This window comes from Thunnus maccoyii, chromosome 15 (assembly GCF_910596095.1).
Source record: "Thunnus maccoyii chromosome 15, fThuMac1.1, whole genome shotgun sequence".
Taxonomy (NCBI): Eukaryota; Metazoa; Chordata; class Actinopteri; order Scombriformes; family Scombridae; genus Thunnus; species Thunnus maccoyii.
The window spans coordinates 5,876,221-5,895,758 of record NC_056547.1 but is presented as its reverse complement, the minus strand read 5'-3'; the positions used below and the strand labels follow the sequence as shown (position 1 = coordinate 5,895,758).

Here is a 19,538-nt window from a genome sequence, read left to right as displayed (position 1 = left end):
GCTGGAAATACTCAGAGTACCAAATGTGCATTAATCCACTGCTGAAATAGACTGCAACAAACTCAATTTACTCCTCTATGAGTAACGCTGTGTTTGAGTAATCTGTTGTTAAAATGTGCATTTTCAGTAGTCAGTAGGTCAGAAAGCACTGAGAGATGGAAAACATTGCTGGTGTTGACTTTTAAAAGCATGTTATATTAAAAGAAAAACCAGCATGTTTGAAGAGAAGAGACAAATGCAGTGTCATCAGATTATACGGTTCTGTAGTAGTAGGAGTTTCATGTCCTACATTTCTAGACCAAGTGCTACTAAGCTCCAAAGCCAGCAAAACCAGAATAATATCGATAAGAACAGTCACCTTTCATCAGCATACATCAAAATATCATTTGAGACTCTCAGGATTCAGTGCTGGTTGGGAAATATCATCCCCATTGAATTTACCAGTTATTAGCATTCAGTGGTCGATCAGTGGTAAATATTCACTACAGCAAGACCAGCGGAGGCTGTACATTTAGTTAAAAGAATACTCCAAGACCTGTAAACAGACTTTGATGTGTAGTGAGTTTCTCTTTAATAACGGGGCTTCACAGCAGCTATAATCGATTTTTTTTTTATAGTAACAGTGTATTAAATTACAATGTACAATGTGTGTGGCTCGAAGTGATGAACCTACAGAATTATGAGCAACTCTGCAGCTCCCCTCAGCTTCCCTCAGGAGTAGAGAGCAAAACAGAGCTAAAAGAGTGTGAATATTAGACTTACATTCACCAGGTGGACAGAAACACGACTCCAAATGAATGATAATGTTGCTCCTGCTCGATCTAGAAATAAGCAACTTGTTTGCTAACAAGTTCAATTGTTCTATTCAACGATTGAGAGCTAGTTTCTGCTGATGAATTTGGACAATTTTGAATTTACAGGAACCCCCGCAAGCGCCATCAGATTAATTGCTGTGATAGTAGAAGTTTAGGCACAGTTTCAGCCTGACCTTCAAGCCTGACTCTTATGAAACTTCCGTTTGATGTAATTTCCTGGTTACGAAACCACTTTGGGTAATGATCTGTCAAATGCTAATTAAAGAGGTATTTATGTCTCATTATGGTGCACACCAGGAATGTTGGTTATTCTTTTTAAGTGAAATCACCAGGCAACACTAAGGGAGTAAATCAAATACTGTTAATGTCTGACAGCTTTTGCTCATTATTTTCAGTTTCTAATTTAAAAAAAACATCCCACAAATGTTTGGTATTTAATTTGAATATAAAGCAGGCTAAATTGGATGGATAGCAACAGAAACTCTGTTAATATAAACTGCAGTGAACAGGAGGTATTTTAAACATGAATTGTGGAAATCTTGTTTTTATATGTGTCAGAGATTATATCTTTTGGTCATTTTATTAACATAATTAGATGTATACTCACAGTTGTTTTGCTGCAAGTAAATTAAGGCCTTGTATACACCTGGTATTAACATGTGTCTCATGTGATCCGATCACAAGTGGACAGATTTAAGTACGTCAGCATAACTTCATTGATTATTTAAATCTCCGACACACCAACAGCATCGGTCAGAATCTAATGTTAATTAATGTTTTGTGTTCTTCTACACATCAAAAGCAGTCGTTCTCCTGATAAATCCTGAGCTCCATTATGTCGAGCAGCGCAGCAAAACTGAAAACTGTAGTTATCACCTTGACAGGACAGAGGAAACTACCCAGCAACTTTTAGCTTCTGAAATATTTTTTTAGATAGACAAGCGGAAAATTAATGGTTTAATATCTATTCTAATTGTCGATTTGAAGAGGAAAATCGGTTAGGGAAACGGGAAAAACAGCAAAAAAAAACAGGACGGGGGTTACGTTTTTAATCCACATGGAAAAAGAAATAATTTGTTTATCCTGTAACAGCTTTGGATGGAGGGTCCTGTGCTTAGTCTGCCGGAAAATAGAGGACGTTAGTTGAGTAGGTGGTCCTTCAATATGGCCCAGGACGCATTGCGTTTACACTGCTAAATGAATGTGGCCACATGTGGCCCAGACCACCTCTGAATGTGGTCTGCGTCCTCAATGCGTCTTGAGTGTGTTTACACCTGTACTTAGAGCTGCCCACTTGTGATTGGATCACCCGAGACGGATGTTAATACAGGGTGTAAACAGGGCCTAAGTTTTACATGTGAGGTGTAAATGTGTGTGCTCATGCTTTCCATGAATGGGAACTGGTCGTAATCCACTCAGAGGTGGCTGTGTGTATCTTAATGTAAGGAGATAGAGTACCTTTCATTGTCATACTGTATGTCAGTCTTCTCATGTACTGCATGTCTGTTTCAATGTACGTTGCAAACAAAAGCTGCCAAAAATAGTTTTGAATTGTGGTATTGTTGCTTGACTGAAGCGAGAAGACGACTTGAGTCCAGTTACAAGGGGGAAAAGATCATATCCTATCTTCACTTTTTCATCTTTCAGTTTACATCCTTTCTCTTGATCAGATGAGGAGCTAAGTTACACCAACTTGCACACTGAAATACAATCGTTATATGTGATGGGATGTTTTTTTTATATTCATCGGCATTGATCAGGCGTATTGGTTTTAATTAAAGTAACCTAATTTCTTTCAGTTGAGCCTCACTTGGCAGAGACAAGACAGCTGTTTTGTAGAACACATTAGCAATCATATCAGAGTACTGAAATCTAGTACTTTCTTAAAGTCTTTATCACTGTGACCATGCCACTCATTATCTTGGACAATTGCATAACTAGTTGCTAGTTCACCAGGGCAGAGAAAGACTATCACGGCTTGAACTTAAGTCAGCTCTTCTAGCTAATATGGATGGCTGCACTACAGTTCTCAATAGATGGCAAGTACACTTGGTTAATTGGCATTGGATGTAAATTGGTAGGCAATCGTCAACATAAACATAATTCATGTTAGGCTGAGGAACACAGACATCCAAGAATTCATCTTTATTTATCAGCTTTTCAACCATTGAAAAACACATCAAACACATAACATTTATTTTTACTAGACCACCAACACTGGTGGATTTGTTGCGACTTTTGACATGTGTTGACAACTTTGAGCACTTAAACAGTTTAAACACAGATGTAGTTTCCTAAACCTTGAAAAGCTTTTGTCTTAACATTACAGTTTGTCTATATATCTATCTTTCTTAAAGCAGTATTTACAAAGTAATATCATTACATTTTACAGAATGTTACATTTACAAAAAAAAGTATTATAGTAAAAGTGTCAAAGTGTAATACTGTGAGCTCAAGGCCATGCAATTCAACATGTTACCGCTGCTACACAGCCGAGCAGAAAAGCCATTAAACCTTTAAAGAACAGTGAGTTCAAGCTAAACAGTCTGAATGCACAGACGTTTCCTAGTGATGTGAAAGTAATCTGCAGGGCAAGTACAGCTGGGTTTTATGAGCAGGTTGCTTCGCTAGTTGCTAACAGTTGACCAGCTGTCCACTCTTTTATTGTCTGTATGCATATCTGCCATAAAAGCCATAAATACTTTATCCTGTTCTGTACTTAGATTTTGGTAATTTAGTTAAAACAACTCAGTCACACATACAGCTGACGAAATGCCATTTGATTTCTGATATGATGAGTTAAAAATTAAAGTATACATAGAAACCGAGTGACAGACTTTTTGAAACACAATGGACAGAACAGATTTTAGGTACTGTACAGTTTCAATCTCAGTTTGACCCTGAAGACAAGAAATCGTCAAGACTTAAGTTATTACTGGCTTTAGTTTCACTTCCCTCAGCCTTCCCTCTCGTCTCCTCAGACTCTCCACAGTTCCACTTTTCAAGTGTGAACTTTATATCTGACCTACATACATACATACATATGTTCATATTTTTAACATTTATCCAGCTTTGAGGTCAAATAAAATTCAAAATGAATTTAGATATATACAACAAATTGTCTACACTGCTCAACAAAACCACATTTTATAAATTAGATCTTTATTTCCTAAAATCACACAGCACCTTGCTCATCTTTTGGATGAGAGCAATTTTCTCAAATTTACCTGCAAGAATTCACAGCTGTCTGAGAGGGAAATTACACTTACACTGGTTTAAGAAGGTAGTCTCAGCACTTAAAGGACCCTATGCCATATTTTCCTAACCAGTCAGTAGTGACTGACTGTCTTCCCTGGTAACCCAAAAGTAAAAGCAAGCAGTTCTGAGATATAGCCTAGATGTTTGGAAGAGATAAAAGAAAGATAACATCCCCATTCCAACAACTCCTCCAAATTAAATGACCGAACACATTGTTGGTCAATGCTCTCCAGTGTGACACATAGAGGTGTTTTCTGATTTGACGCCCCTATTGGCAGTAATCAGCAGGACAACATCATTTGCCTGTACTTTCCAAAACCGTTACAAATCACTGTTAGAAATAAATATGTTTTATGATGTGACAATACTGAGGTTAAGGTATAGTTAGGTTTAGGCACAAAAATGACTTGGTTAGGTTTAGGAAAAGTTTGGGTTAAAACTGCTACTTCCTTGAGGTTAGGAGACCATCGTCATATAGAGTGAGTGAGTCGGAAACGGGAAACAAACAGCGATCTTCTGTGTCAAAGTCTGATGTTGGTTATTATTGTAACCATGATGACAAAACCTTGAACTTTAACCGGGAGATTGTTGTTCTTCATTTGATTTCCTCCCTTGCTCCTGTCATATTTGGTATGGCTGCTAAAAGGGTTTCAGTCACTTGAACTAAGTTGTTTAAAGGGCACTTACATAAACAACTGATCCATTTGATTTACTTGGGAGGACAGTTTCCCCCATTCTTAATCCTTCCTATAAAGCTCTGGTTAGCCCACAAGCACAACACCAGATCTATTTGAATCACTGAGAAAACCTGTGATTCAGAGGTTTGGAACCAGGCCAACAGAAAATGGTCACCTGTAATTGTAGTTAAAGGATTTGGCTGGAGGTTTTCTGTATTTTTCTTATTGCCAGCAAATCTCATGTGCAGAACCAAACTAAAAATAACTACTAACAAGTATTGTGTGTGTATCCAAAGCCTGACATATCTTATTCATCTGTGCCATAGATCTCCATTGTTGTCCAAAAACTATTGACAACATGTCACACCATTGCACTGGGTGATCTGTTCCTTCATTATGAAGATTACGATGACGATAGTTTGTTTAGAAATGGCTCCAACTAGAAGCGGAAGTTCTGAAGTTCTTGACAAATTGACAATGTACTACAAAGTCAAGAGGTTGTGATATGTAGCACAAGCAGCTAGCGAAGCACTGTAATCAGAACCACATTCCAGCATATCTGCGGAGACTGAATAGGTGATCACTGTTATTAGTCTTTTGAGCTGTTTCTAAACAAACTAACACGACCAAACTCATTGTGGCGAAGGAACATGTCATCTGGTGCGTTGGTGTCGCTCATTGAAGTGTTTTTAATATTTTTTGAACAAAAACAGAGGTCTACAACATAGAGGAATAAGATACACAGATACAATACCTGTAAGTAAATCAATTAATTGTTGGTTTGGCTTTGCAGAAGAAGTTTATTGACAATAAGATAAAAAAATAGAAAATTGGCGGCCTTATCCTTCAATGAGTTGACACAAAAAAACACCTGCATGGTCCTTTAAGGCTCATGAATCATTGGGAAAGACTTAAAATTTAGCTACACCCTCTGGAGGCTGAATCCTTCCTGACACCACAACAGTACTGTGTTTCGACCCACTACTGTCATCCAAAGAGCGTTCGTTGGACTGAGTCGTCTGTCCCTCCACATCGTCCGCTAGAGCTCTCTTGTACACCCCCGCCAGACTCTGCCTGAACCTCCCCCTCACGTCCAGCCCCATGCAGAAGTACAGCAGTGGGTTAACACAGCTGTTGAAATAGGCCATGCCCTTTGCCAGAGGGTGCCAGATCTTCACCACCTTGTTCTTACTGTCCACCATCTTCACCAGCAGGAGGCAGTGATATGGCGCCCAGCACAGGAAGAAAGCGATGACCAGTGATGCTAATATGCGTAGGGGGCGGGACTTGCCTGAAAGGCGGGTGCGTCGGATGCCAAGTCCGGCCAGAATGTAACAGATGAGGATGACCATGAAGGGCAACATAAAGCCACACAGGAAGCGGATGAAGTAGAGAGCCACTTTGGCACTGTTATCCCCCACCGTCGCATCCTTTGAATCCACAGAGCACTTACTTAAGTTGTTCTTCCCTAGGTAGACATGGCGGTAGACGAAATACGGAGTGCTGAAGGCAGTCGCAACAGTCCAGACGCAGACAGCCACCACCCTTGCAGCCCATAGGGTGCGCCGGCGCTTGGCGAAGACTGGTAGCCAGACGCACAGTGCTCGGTCCAGGCTGATCACAGCTAACAGGAACACGGAGCAGAACATGTTGGCATATTTGAAAAAGCCATTGAACTTGCAGAGGAAGATGCCAAAGGGCCAGTAGTCAAAGAAGAGCTTCTTAATGAGTGAGAAGGCCCGTGTGAAGCAGAAGATCAGGTCTGCGATTGCCAGATTCACCAGCCACACGTTGGTAACCTTTGGCTGAGGAGGAAGAAGAGAAGAAGAAAATAAATTAAGAAAAGAGAAGAAGACATGGGGAGAGAATAAGGTAGACTTGTTTTATATTAGCAGTTAACTCTCATATGTACATGTACATAGAAATAAATATGTTTTGGCCAAAAAAGTCTACAGTAAAACACACTGGCTATCAAAGAACAGCAGCCGTAACATATCTGGTATATTTTATATCTGTACACAGTAGTCCTGCTATTTTATGAACAGTTTCTACAAGATGAATTATCCACAATTTAGCAGTAAACATGAGACCATCAGTGTGTTTATTCTTCCATCAGCAACATACATGAAAGCAGATTGCTTGAATTAATAGACTTCATCCTTTATCACTTAGATACAAAGGAGATTCTGTGCTCTTAATATAATACAAGTGTTGTTTTCAAAATACAGAAATGGAAATAATCTGTATTCTGTCTGTTACGTTTTGAGCACCACACTCCTTCTAAAAATCTTTCTTCTTCTTTTTCTGAAAACAAATAGTTTGACAGTTATTTTCAAACCAGCATGTCCAAACTTCCTACTACAAGTACTACATATACAAATGGACCATAGACTGGTCGACAACATTTCAAATATAAATCAGGAAATGGAGAGACTTTGCTTTATGAGGGGCATCACACATTAATTAACATCAATATGTTGTTGTACAGTATAACTGAGTTATTTCTATTTAAAAAGACAACGTGTGTATACTGTACAGCAATGTACTTATGAAGCATTTGGATTATTTTTTGCTTTAGCTAATAAAAAATATTACAGAATACTGTGCATTTTTCTAACACATTCATTATCCACCTTGAGTTTGAATCCAGCCACCCAGATCACCATGGAGTTCCCCGTGATGCCAAGCACAACAGTCAGCGTGTAGAGGACGATGCTGACGTTGTCCATGATGGCGTCGATGTCCACCGTTGTCGCCTGTTCATTCTTGGAAGATTTGAGGTCGTGGAGAGGCAAAGAGGCATTGGGAGACATGATGCAGCTGGAAAAGAGAGAATACGAGAAAATCAAAATGTAACCCTTCATTTTACACCTGTTCCAAACATACAAAAAATGAGAAAACACCAGGCATAAAAGCTGACCATCCAATATAGCGGCTATACAAAGATGCTCATGTCTAATATGCAACTGAATTTCAAAGATAACACACGGCCAACCTTGACCAAAACACTTATGTTTGTTCAATGCAGCATTCACCCAATGATGGTATAGAAAAAGGTGTGGTACTCCTCAGAAATGCAGCTAAAATATAAAGAAGTAAAGCAGCTGACTGCAGCGACATTGGCTCTCTGCAGGTAATGCAGTGCTGGAAGAGGTTTTCTTTTGCCCAGAATGGCTTACATTAACTGAGCAGTCACTTGTGTAAGTTGTGTCAGCTGAAACAAATACTTTCAACCACAACTTCACATGTTGCACCCAAAAAGCTTGTTTTGCCCAGCTGCTCCTGTTTTAAAGTGAATTTTGTTTCTCAAAAGTGAAAACAGCTGTAGAGAATGCAGGTCCATTTGTCTGCAGGCAGGTAGACAAACATCACTTAAAGGATCTACTTTATTCAAAACATCCTATTTGTGTGGTAAAATACTCTACTTCTTAATTCCTTAACAGCAAATGTAATACATGGTGATAACAAAGACAGCTTCCTTCCTGTTTTCTGTTTTCTTTTATTTTTCAGCACAGCAGCAACTGAAGAGACTAAAGTTTGTTCAACAAAAGATGGTTTCTAAATTAGACACTGGTCTTTAAACTCATGAATGCTGTGTGGTTTTGGGTTACTTCCTCTTTTACTTTCATGCTAAAAACAATTCATCCTAAAAGTAAAAACACTGCTCATACTGAGACATACTGTGCCAAAAATAAGTAAATAAATGAATAAAAATCTGTAGCCAGACAGTCATGATCGAGGAAAATAAGTTGTGAGTTATAAAAAGTGTCTCTCAAAGGAGTAATCTTTTCTGATCACAAGCCTCAATTGGCATATGATGCCATGAAAATAGATATTGTATGAATGAACACGAGATTGTGAATAAAGATAAAAGGAGGACGTATTTGGAGTGTGTATGTGTGTGTGTGTGTGTGTGTGTGTGTGTGTGTGTGTGTGAGGTGCATGATGTTGACAAGTCAGATGCAGCCAGCTGAGTCATTGTGCCTCAGTGTCTGAGAATGTGCCAGGTGTCTGTATACATATGTATTTGCATGTCTGTCCAGTATGTGTGCTGTCTTTAAAATACAACTAGAAGCTTGAGTGTGTGTGTGTGTGTGTGTGTGTGTGTTTCTGTGTGAGATTTGAATCCCTGGAGAAAATGTCAAAATTATCAAAAAAGAAAATTTCAAAAATTCATACAATCCTGCCTTCAACAACTGACAGTAGATAAACACGGCTGCCAATGAAAAATCACCACAGACATGTATAAAATGTGTATCTATGTTCATATTATATGTCTTAAATTTACTAATTTTCTGTCTTAGTGAGAGTTAGAGGTACTGTACGGAACCTCTTTAGGACAAAACACATACAAAGAAAAAGGCACAAACATTAAGTAAATACAAAAAAAAGAAATGGAACAAATTGTAAAACACATACCCAAGTGAATTCCATTTGTCTTAATGTTTGTGTTTTTTCTTTTGTATATGTTTAGTATGTGTTGCATTTATTTTTGAGACATTTGGAGCCTTAATGTTTTTGCTTTTATTTTCGTATGTGTTTTGTCCTTAGGGGCCAGCATAGAGATGAGATCAATATCAGTTTCTTCTCTCTTTGTTCAGTAAAGATGTATAGGCCTTATTCTGTTTTTATTCCTCTTTCTAAATCTATCCACTAATCTTTGTGACATGTTTAACCCAGTTTAACACAAGAAGTGGAAGTAGGAGGTTTCACCTTCCTCCCCTCTGTCTGCAGACACAAACAACCACTCTTCCAAAAAACGGAGGAGTTTTGTGCCCTCAGTCATCACAGCCTTAATTAGCCTGGACACACTGTAAGAGACTTGTGTTATTGCGATGTTCTTTGTTTGTTTATAGCATGTTTTGAGTGTTACTTATGTACAGACTGTGAAAGCAAATTTCCTCAATAAAGAATGAATCTTAATCTGAATATGAAACTATAGGCACATATTTAAATGTGAGTAGAAAGAAAACCAAAACATGGTGTAACTTGCTGTTAGCTTAAACATTGCAGTTATCTCTTGACCAAGAGCAGTCATCATCTCAGAAATTATACTGACAGGCTAGCAAATCAAGCTATCTAGAGCTGTACCTCTAGAGGTTAAATCTTTATCTGTCTCATTATTTTACTCCTGATAAATCAGCAAATAAGCAACATTTCCTCAATTTGCAGGTTATTCTTGTAACGCTCAGATCTTGACTTTAGATCTTGATCCTACACATATGTTTGGAAGTGATTCATAACCAAGAGAAAGAACTGCATGTGTACATTTACAAGAGCACATTTGTGATTTTAGACTATTTTGCAGTGTTCAAGCACACCTAGATTTCATCTCACCCCCCCATTATTTTGTAAAATCATTTTTAGCCCTGTAACGTTAATTTTTGCTAACTTGTCTGAAGGCTTAAATGCTTGTAAATTGAAAATCAGCACTGTTCTTCACTTGCTACACGCCCCTAGTTTCAAACTGAGCATTCAAGATGTAGCTAGGTAGTGATTTTAGGATTTCATGGTGCAGAAAAACAAGCAAGTTGCAAATAAACTCGCTGAATGTTCTGACAGAGAACGTTGAGTCAAATTGGTCGTTGTTACTGTGCAGTTGATTTGATGCATTTGGCAACGTTTTCACATAAGGCTTATAAGTGAAGACTTTATCAGATACTGGCATTTCAGAACAAGCCACAATGTTAACTGTAGTTTCAGACGTTAACTTTATTAACTAGCTAACAGCTAACGTTAGATCATCTCTGAGGTAGCTTGCTTGTATAGTGTACTGTCCACCATATCATCAAGCAACCATAACATTGTTTTGTACATTTCTCCTCATATCTGCTTTGCCCCTGATTTCGGATTTGCCCCTGCAAGAGTGAATAATGTCACAACCATGCCCTGAATTCTCACATAAATGAAAAAAGGCAGATTTGCTAAAAAGCTCATAATGGAAAATAAGTTAAATAACAGTGAGGCCGAGGATTGTGGGCTGTGGAAACCATCTGTTGAGCATGAGAGCAACAAGGTAACAAATTCCAAAGTTGTAGATGTATTATTAGCTAAAGCTATATGGGTGTAAGAGAGAAGTACAGTGAAGTGTGACCTACAAAAACCATGAATATAACAGATCACACTGTGGTCAGTGGTAACAGATTGGATATGTATCAGATCTAGAGACACAGAATCACATATAGTGAAATCTGACATGTAAACCTAAAACATTTTGAGCCAAAAACCACCACAGTGGAGTGTGTTTTAAAGCATGAACATGGCAAAGAAAGCCTTAGCTGGCCAAACGAGGTATAGAAATTCTGTTAAAGGCTGACAAAACAAGTATGTCATATTTCATAATTTAAAAGCAACCTTACCACTGGTAGCAAATGCAGCTGGGCTTCAAAGGAAAGGAGAAGAATCCAGCAGGCAAGCAGAAAAGGATTGGTGCAGGGGGAAGCTGCTGCCCTCAAAGGGGAAATGAAGAAGACAGTGCAGCAACAGCACTGCTTCCTTTAATCTCAGAAAAGAAAACTTATGTGCCCCGCAGCAGCTTAGAGCATAGATGGCCCCAACTGCCCCCTAATGTGATAAACCCAAGAGATCATGTGACAAACAAAAATGTAAGGTGTCATGAACTTCTGGGGGCAACAGATAAGAATCCCTTAAACAAAAAGAACACAAACTGTAGATGCATGATGAAGAGTATTTTGAAAAGTTTCCAGGATTTGGTAAATTTCTGATATGACAGGTATGGACAGTGGTCAGCTCCAGCACTAAAGAAGGAACTACAAGAAGTGCAGGATGATGACACAATAGCAAACAAGAGAAATCTGTATATTCAAACATTTTCTTAACTATCTACACGACTTGCTGTGATGTGACAAATCAACTCAAGGAATATGAGTATCAATGTGATTGGGGTAGTGGATTCATTTAGCCTAACATATTCTCCATGACACAGTCAGGTGTCAGTGAGACAAAATAAATCAATATGATAATCTGAGATTAGTTTACTAATACAGCTTCAGACATAGATCTAATGTTTAGGAATCCACATTTAATTCTCCTATTTTGTTGTACTATTGCAGTGGTGGTATTCATTTTTATTAGATTTTTATGTAGAATTCCTCTTTTGTTTACTTTAGATTTAATTGATTTAAGTGGTCGGGGGCAAACAGTTTCTATGTAGTTTTGGGTGAGTAATTGCGCTAATGGAAACGCAGAGAAGCGTGTAGGACTGGAACTCTGCCTCCTGGTCTCAACTCTGGGTTGTCATGGTTTTGGTCTACTAATAAACTCAGCCATATTTCTAGATATGAGAGAAGCTCCATCCAAAGAAACTGCTAAGCTAAGTTAGCTGCTATGCTACGTGCTGAGCTAAAATAACTAACAACTGTGGGATTAGTGATAAAGTCACTAAAAGAAAGAGAGATCTAAGAGTGCTTGAGCAGAACTAGTGTAAGTTTATACGTATAGCGGGTAATTATCCACAGTAACGAAGAATATAGCGAAATTAACTGAGTTGAGAACAGCAAAAATGCTATCAGTAACACAGCCAGCAACCGGAAATAAGACAATATGCTTACTGCAGCACGTTAGCGGCACCACCAGTATCAATACCACTCTAAAATACACCATTTGAGTAAAAGGCATGTGTTCAACACTTTACTTAAGTAAAAGTACAGAAGTATTACCTATGAAATGTACTTAAAGTATCAAAAGTACTCTTTATGCAGATTGGCCCCTGTCAGTGGTATATTTGATTATTGAATCATTATTATTTAAGTATTAGCATGTAAGCACTTAAGTCCAGTACTAAAGTAAATGTACTTAGGTACTTTACATCCATCAGGCACAAGTCTGTGAGACACATTATATCTGCAGAATTCAAGCTAACAGTGTCTGCAGAACAAACAAATAGTAATAGCGTGTCTTCTCTCTGACTGGGTGCTGTTCATGAGTTTCAGAGTGCTAAACAGAAAGTTAATCTGTTCGAACTTCTGCATTAACTCGACAGAAAAACAGAAATGATGCCCAGCTCTCAGTACTCAATTTATGTAGTGGTTTGAGCAACATGCTGCTGGGGGATGGTTTTAAGATGCTTTAACACACTGTTGAGCTTTCTCTTGTCTTTGAAAAGACAAGTGAAGGGACATGATTTATGGGAGTTTCTCAAACCAGAGGGGTTGTTAACTAGTGGCTGTGGGTAAGATTAGTAGAACTGGAACTACTGAGCGGGCTATGGCATTTGTATTATATGCTAATAGGCTGATTTGATTATATCAGGCCAGTTGGGCCAGTTTTGCCTAAGTTGGTTCAATGTAGATATAAGGTATGTTAGGTCAGGGTTAGAGAATAGTATCCACATGGCCCAGAAGATATATGATGGCACACTCTGATATCCATTGCAGGGCCAAGTGATTTGTCACGTTTCACTGTTTAATGATAACTGACAGGTCCAACTTTTTAAAGGGGACATACTGTTTGTGATTTTCTGTCATTTATATACTGTTATGTCAGATGTCAATGTTAAACGTAGTCAAAGTTCCAAAACTTGAGATGAGTGTATGTAAAAATGCTCCCTGAAAAAAATCAGGGCTTCAGCCTGCTCTGAACTCTCCATTTGCAAACTTGTTTCAGACATAGGCTGAACTGAGGTACTGCATAAAGGACCAGTATAAAATAAGGAGTTTTAAACTGTAAATCATCCCAAGATATTCCAGTAGAGCCCTAGAATGAAAAAATAGACCTAGAAATGTGCATGATATGTCCCCTTTAAATCTTGCCCTTTTTTATTTCTCAAAGTGGAACGTGTGAAAAAAAACCTCCTTATAGTTTTGTCTTGTGCTAATGCATTCAGTTTGGTGAAAATTTTCCATCAGATTGGTCATAAACAGGTGAGAAAGAAAAAAGCCGATCCAAGTAACTGCCACCATTGTGTGTCTGTGTTGAAAAAAAACAGAACCTAAAAATTAACTTCAATTTGTTTTGAATCAAGCCCTTTGTTTCCACACCTGGCACACGTGATGTGGTAAACACCACAAGCCACAAGCTCAACTTCTGAACACAGATCAGAAAACAGTTGTCATTTCCCTTACAGCCATTAGCCACAGATATTTCCCATTTCAGTAACGTGCAGTCAAAAACATATTGTTGTGTGGAAGAGTCTTTTTTCATTGTTTTGGCCGACATGTCTCTTGGTTGTGAGACATTTCACTCACCATGACCTATACATAAACATGGGAACTTGCACGATGATCAAACAGGTTGTAACTGAGAGGGAATACACCCAGACTCTTAATAATAATTCATTATATAAAATAATTGTGCGTGCACAACTGCAGGAAGTAGATCAAATTTAAACCAGGACACCATTCTGCCAAATCTAATTAACATTTATGGAATGTTTGAACAGTAATTTAATGGTTTGTCTTTGTTTCCTCTTCCAAATAATTTAATAAAACTGGTTTGTCTACAACCTGTATGATTGTCTAACCAGTGCTTGAATTGGAACTAAAAAGGTGTTTCAACCAGCAGCTGCAAGGCATGTGGCTTTTATCTGCGATAACATATGACTACTGTACATCCCATGTGAAATCTCTTTCAGTAATACATGTGTAAGATTGTTGTTTTTGAAATAATAATCCTTCACAGCTGCAGGAGTGTGCAATAAGGATTTATGTAGTGGTCCAGTGTGCACAAATACATTTTTGCAAGCAGGCTTCAACATGACTAACCAACAGTACTGATATATATCATTAAGTGGCCTAAAGAGTTATTGCAATGACAAAGACTGCCAGTAAAGGGTTTTGTTTACAACAGTACGGGCAAATGAAATGTCATCTGGTGTGTGTATGAAGGTAGTACCACCTGCAGTCTTGGTGTGATTTGCAGTACAGATACTGCAAACGGATTAAGCGAATATTGAAGTTCTGGGGTTTTTTTTTTCATTTGACATTTCAACAGGGTCATTTTTAGGTGCTTCTGTTTCTAGAGAGAGACTTTACCAGTGTTCACCAGGTGATACACTACTCACTAAAAGTCACTGGGTTAAAATTTGATTCAGTTTGGGTCAATATAACACCAACAAAATACCGCCACTCAGGACAAACAGTTGTTTTGATCCAGTTATAGTGTTATTTTTTTATTTCACTGTTGGCTTATTTACCTAAACTAAAACTTGCCTGACAGTTTTTAGCTAAAGCTTGTTGTGTGTAAATTCTTTAGTGTGTATGGAATAAAAAAAATCCTGGTCATGTACCGAAAGAGGACGTGCTGGTAGTCTAAACAGTGAGCCTCTACCAAAAGAACCCATGCAAAATTTTGATTATCATCATCTCCTGTGTAGAATAACACGTGGGTGCACATTTGCTGTATATGTTAAACCGGGATGTCTCTCTGCATAATGAAATGAATGTTTACAGCTGATTACTTGAGTAACAATTTTATAATTTGTTGTTTCTCTTCCAAGTTAAACGTTTGTAAGAATGTGTCAAATCTTTTTGCTGATGTTCTGTGCTCTCAGGGTACAATCAATCAATGTTTCATGAATCTATATTCAGCCAATAACTGGTGGAGACTTGACCTTGTGCTCTTTTCACTACTCAAGCAGCTCATCTGGTGTGAGACAAATTACTATTTAAAACACTGTTAACACATCCTCTCCTGTGTAGCAGAGGATTGTCCGTATGAAGAAATGAAAAACCATAAATTTAAGTTTTTAGAGCAGGATTTTAAAAGCTTTAAAGAGCTGAATAAAGTTGCTGTTATTGTTGGACTAGATTGTGGCAAAGTGGGCATTTGTCAGTACATCAAAATGCTACAGAAGAAAAACATTCATGAGCCCACTGCTGCTCGTTCACCACAGACACAGTTTCGACACAAGTCTTGCTCTGTGTCATACAACCACAAAGCAAACCACTAAGTGAACTATATAAGTGCCACAGTTGAACTTACCCACTGTTAGTTCACAGTCAAGTTTTTAGATTCTTCTGAAAGTCTGAAAACAACCCAGCATACGGAAGCATCAGTCTTGTGGTAGACAACAATAACTTGAACCTATTTAAGCTTTCCTGTACTGAACAATTTTAACTTTGTTCACTGTAGTGAGCCACAGATTTTTGTTCTCCACAGGTCACAGCTTTAGCCAAAAAGGTACAAACTTTCACTCTTTCAATGCACCACAGAGAAAAACGTTTAACTACAGTACACACAAATACAGCTCCAAACAGTGCTCCTCACGTGTTTTAAATAAGTGAATTTTAACCATTCTGGCTACACAGTATGTCCTGATCTGGTGATTTACAGGTTAAAAAAAAAAAAAAAAAAAAAAAGAACATTAAGGCATCTAAGTTAAAACTTTGAAATTTGAAAGTTTTTAGGTGTAGGCTATACATGAAATGCAGGGGCGTCGTGCATTAGATTCTATTGACGGGGCACAGTTGTATAAAGCATATGTTAATGTTCACATCAAATCAAATTGTTATCATCTGCAATGGCTGCTATGTTTATCATCAAACTGCCCCCCTGTCAGTAGCTATCTACAACTATAATTGAATAACAATTTAATTATTAACACTGCAATTATTATTTCTGTTCAATATTGCATTTAATAGCAACATTGAATAGGAAAATGTTAGCGAAAAGGCTTCAAACTCAGGGGTAACGTCAGCCAACGTTAAGTAAAGAAAGCTCACATTCTCAACATGTAGCTACTGTTTTACTCACACACTATGTACTCTTCCAAAAATGTACAATTTATTCAAGTCATATTGTTTTCATGGCCTAAGCTGAGATTGGTAATTATGCTCTCCAGATGGAAGGAACCAAGTAGCCTAAACAGAGAAGGGGGGACTTTGAGTAGCAAGCAGAGTTAAATACAAATAAAACATAGAAAAGCAACTTGTCCCCTCAAGTTGGATGGGCACAATTCACATGGTAAAGAAAATATAACTTCAGAAGCAAAACAATAAAAATACAAATGAAAAATAAGATATGTAAAAATAATTTGAGTATTTAAAAGAGATTATTTAAAAGCCTTTTGAAAGACAGAAGACACTGATTTTGAAAGTATGACTTTATCGGACAGGTTGTTCAAAAGTTGAGGTGCCCTAAAAGCGAAAAAATCTCTGTCCCCTTTAGTCTTATATCTTGACATAGGAACTGCTAACAATTTCCTGTATCAAACTACATGCAAGTTGATAAGGGGCAAGTAATTCAGAAATGTAGTCTAGGCCATAAAGTGCTTTAAAAGTCATAATCTTAAAATCGATTCTGTAATAAATCGGCAACCAATGTAGAGACATTAAGAGGGAAGTAATATGATCTCTTTTCTTGTTTTTTGTTAGTAATCTGGCTGCTGCATTCTTTACTATTTGGAGTCTATGAATTGTTCTCTGATTTATGCCAATTAGGAGACCATTACAATAATCTAAACATGAGGAAATTAAAGCATGTATAATGGTTTCTGTGTCTCAGGCATGTTCTTTAGATGATAAAAGCAGGACTGGACAACCTTACTGACATGAATTTCAAAATTAAGGTTGAAATCAAATAAGGTGTCTAGGTTTCTGACAGAGGACTTAGTGTTATTGTGAGGATTTTAAAGCCATATGCAGATTGTCAGGGCCAATGATAAGGATCTCACTTGTATCTGGATTTAACTGAGGAAAGTTAGCAGACTTCAGATCCAGTTTTTAATGTCATTATTATTATTATGTCATAATTAGACACTATTTTATGGTGGACAAGCTAGTGGGGTTTTCAGGCTTCACCAGGACATATAGCTGCATATCATCTGCATAAAAATGGTAGGCAATGCCATGACTACAATTATATTGCCTAGTGGTAGCATATATAATGAAAAAAGAATAGGTCCCAAAACAGAGCCCTGGGGCACCCCAAAATGTACTAAGGAAGAGAATAAAACATATAGTAGTTGCCGATAGAAACAAAACATTTGCAATTTGACAAAAAGGAGGCGAACCACTCCAAGACTGTCCCAGATAAACCAACCCAGTGTTGTAGTCTACTGATGAGAATGTTGTGATCAGTTGGATCAAAGGCTGCCGGCAAGTCTAGTAAAATAATAACTGAAAAATCACCTGAATCAGCAGTCCTTAATAGATATTTTGCTACTCTAACAAGTGCAGTCTCAGTTCTATTGTGTTTTCTGAAACATGACTGATTTTTTTCATATATGTGGTTATCTTTCAGAGCCTCCTTGAGTTGTAGAGCCACTGTCACTTCAAGGAGTTTTGCTATAAAGGGCTGCTTAGAAATTAGTCTATAGTTGCTGAAATTGAATTGGTCTAAACCAGGTTTTTTAAAGAGTGGTTGTATGCAAGCAATTTTCAAATAGTCAGGGGCACAACCAGTTAGTGGTAATGAGGAGGGGCAAGCACTGCTTTTTAACTTACTCCACCCAGATTTATCCTGCCAGTCCAGGGATTAAACTGACGACCTTCCAGTCACAAGCTTGCTTTTCTGACCTTTACGCTATCCCTGCCTTATAAAAAGTATATACATAATTCTGGGACACAAGGTTGGAAAACAAACACTTAAACCTGTTATTTTAGTTACTCTAACAGTTTCACATATAAGTAGGAGATATAAAGCAACAGAAGTGCATAATACCATCACCAAATGTGTAGCAAAACTCAGTGTAATCACACTAAGTGTAGAAATAAGAGGTTAGTAAATGCTAACAAAAAAACTGTGAATATCCTTACCTGCAGATGTTTATCTGATATCGCAGCGATGAGGTCAGCTGCTTCAGTCTCGGTGGTCAGAGGCAGAAATGAAGTCGCTTCATGAGCTGTGTGTGTGTGTGTGTGTGTGTGTGTGTGTGTGTGTGTGTGTGTGTGTGTGTGTTCATGCAAAGTGAAGTTCCTCTGTGTCACTGTTACTTCAAGTGTTTTATTGCCAAAAGCTGAATGTGTGTGTGTGTGTGTGTGTCCTCTCTCCCACAGAAACTAACACACACACACTCACACTAACACGCACACACATAGACCCTTCCTCTTTCAAACTCTTTTTATGTCATGTGTGTCTGGTTCTGTCTTCCTTTCTGGCTTCTTCTCTTTTTCTCACACAGCTGCACTCACTTTGCTTCCCTGCCATTGTATTTAACACACACACACACACAAACAAACAAACAAACAGAGTGAACGGCCATCTTGTCTTAATCAAACATTATCATTATAACGTTCATCCTCAGTGTCCTCAACCAATCAGATTCCTCCAAAGGGGGCCGATGACCTTGTGTTAGTACAACGAATAACTTTGTATTCCACAAGGAGAACATGTCCAAGTGACGCATCTTGATGCACATTGAATAAACATTTCTGTTACACAGTTTAGTCTCACGGTTCCATTTTTTTAAATATTATTCCCACCAAAAATATCACTTAAAATACAAAGATGTAACTAAGTTAAAGTGGTTTAAACTTCTGTGATTTTATTTTATCACACATTGTAAACTGTTAACTGCTGTTTACGGGAAACACTGTTGACACAGAAAGGCTTTCAATAGAGAGCAAAGACTGAAAGTGAAAGCAGCTGCAAAAGAGCCACTGAGCATCTGATGACACTCTGGACTGAAAAATTGCACAAATAAATGACGAAAGAAAACAAAAATTTACAACTCTACAAGTGTATTATGTGTAACCAAAAGTTTGTTTCAACATCGTCACTGCGACCTTTAGCAGGTGATTTACTGTTGTTCTTTGAATGTTTCTGAGAAACATTCAAATGTGTGCGATCACTTCCTTTTGCCTTCTTCTTTCTCTTTTGCTGTCCCCTC

At 37.9% G+C, this 19,538-nt stretch overlaps 1 protein-coding gene across 3 annotated transcripts; it reads right to left on the bottom strand.

Moving 5' to 3' along the window:
• Positions 1–5,132: 5,132 nt before the first annotated feature.
• Positions 5,133–18,512, bottom strand: LOC121913402 (C3a anaphylatoxin chemotactic receptor-like). 3 transcript variants are annotated; one of them, XM_042436107.1, is made up of 3 exons: positions 18,466–18,512; positions 7,384–7,570; positions 5,133–6,555 (listed from the first exon to the last, which is right to left on the bottom strand). In XM_042436107.1, exons 2-3 carry the CDS (start codon positions 7,561–7,563, stop codon positions 5,662–5,664), a joined length of 1,074 nt encoding a protein of 357 aa, XP_042292041.1. In that variant the 5' UTR covers positions 7,564–7,570; positions 18,466–18,512; the 3' UTR covers positions 5,133–5,661. The 3 variants fall into 3 exon arrangements, with proteins under 3 accessions (XP_042292041.1, XP_042292040.1, XP_042292039.1); XM_042436106.1 differs by lacking the exon at positions 18,466–18,512 and adding an exon at positions 11,110–11,186; XM_042436105.1 differs by lacking the exon at positions 18,466–18,512 and having other exon boundaries at positions 7,384–7,799.
• Positions 18,513–19,538: the final 1,026 nt, after the last annotated feature.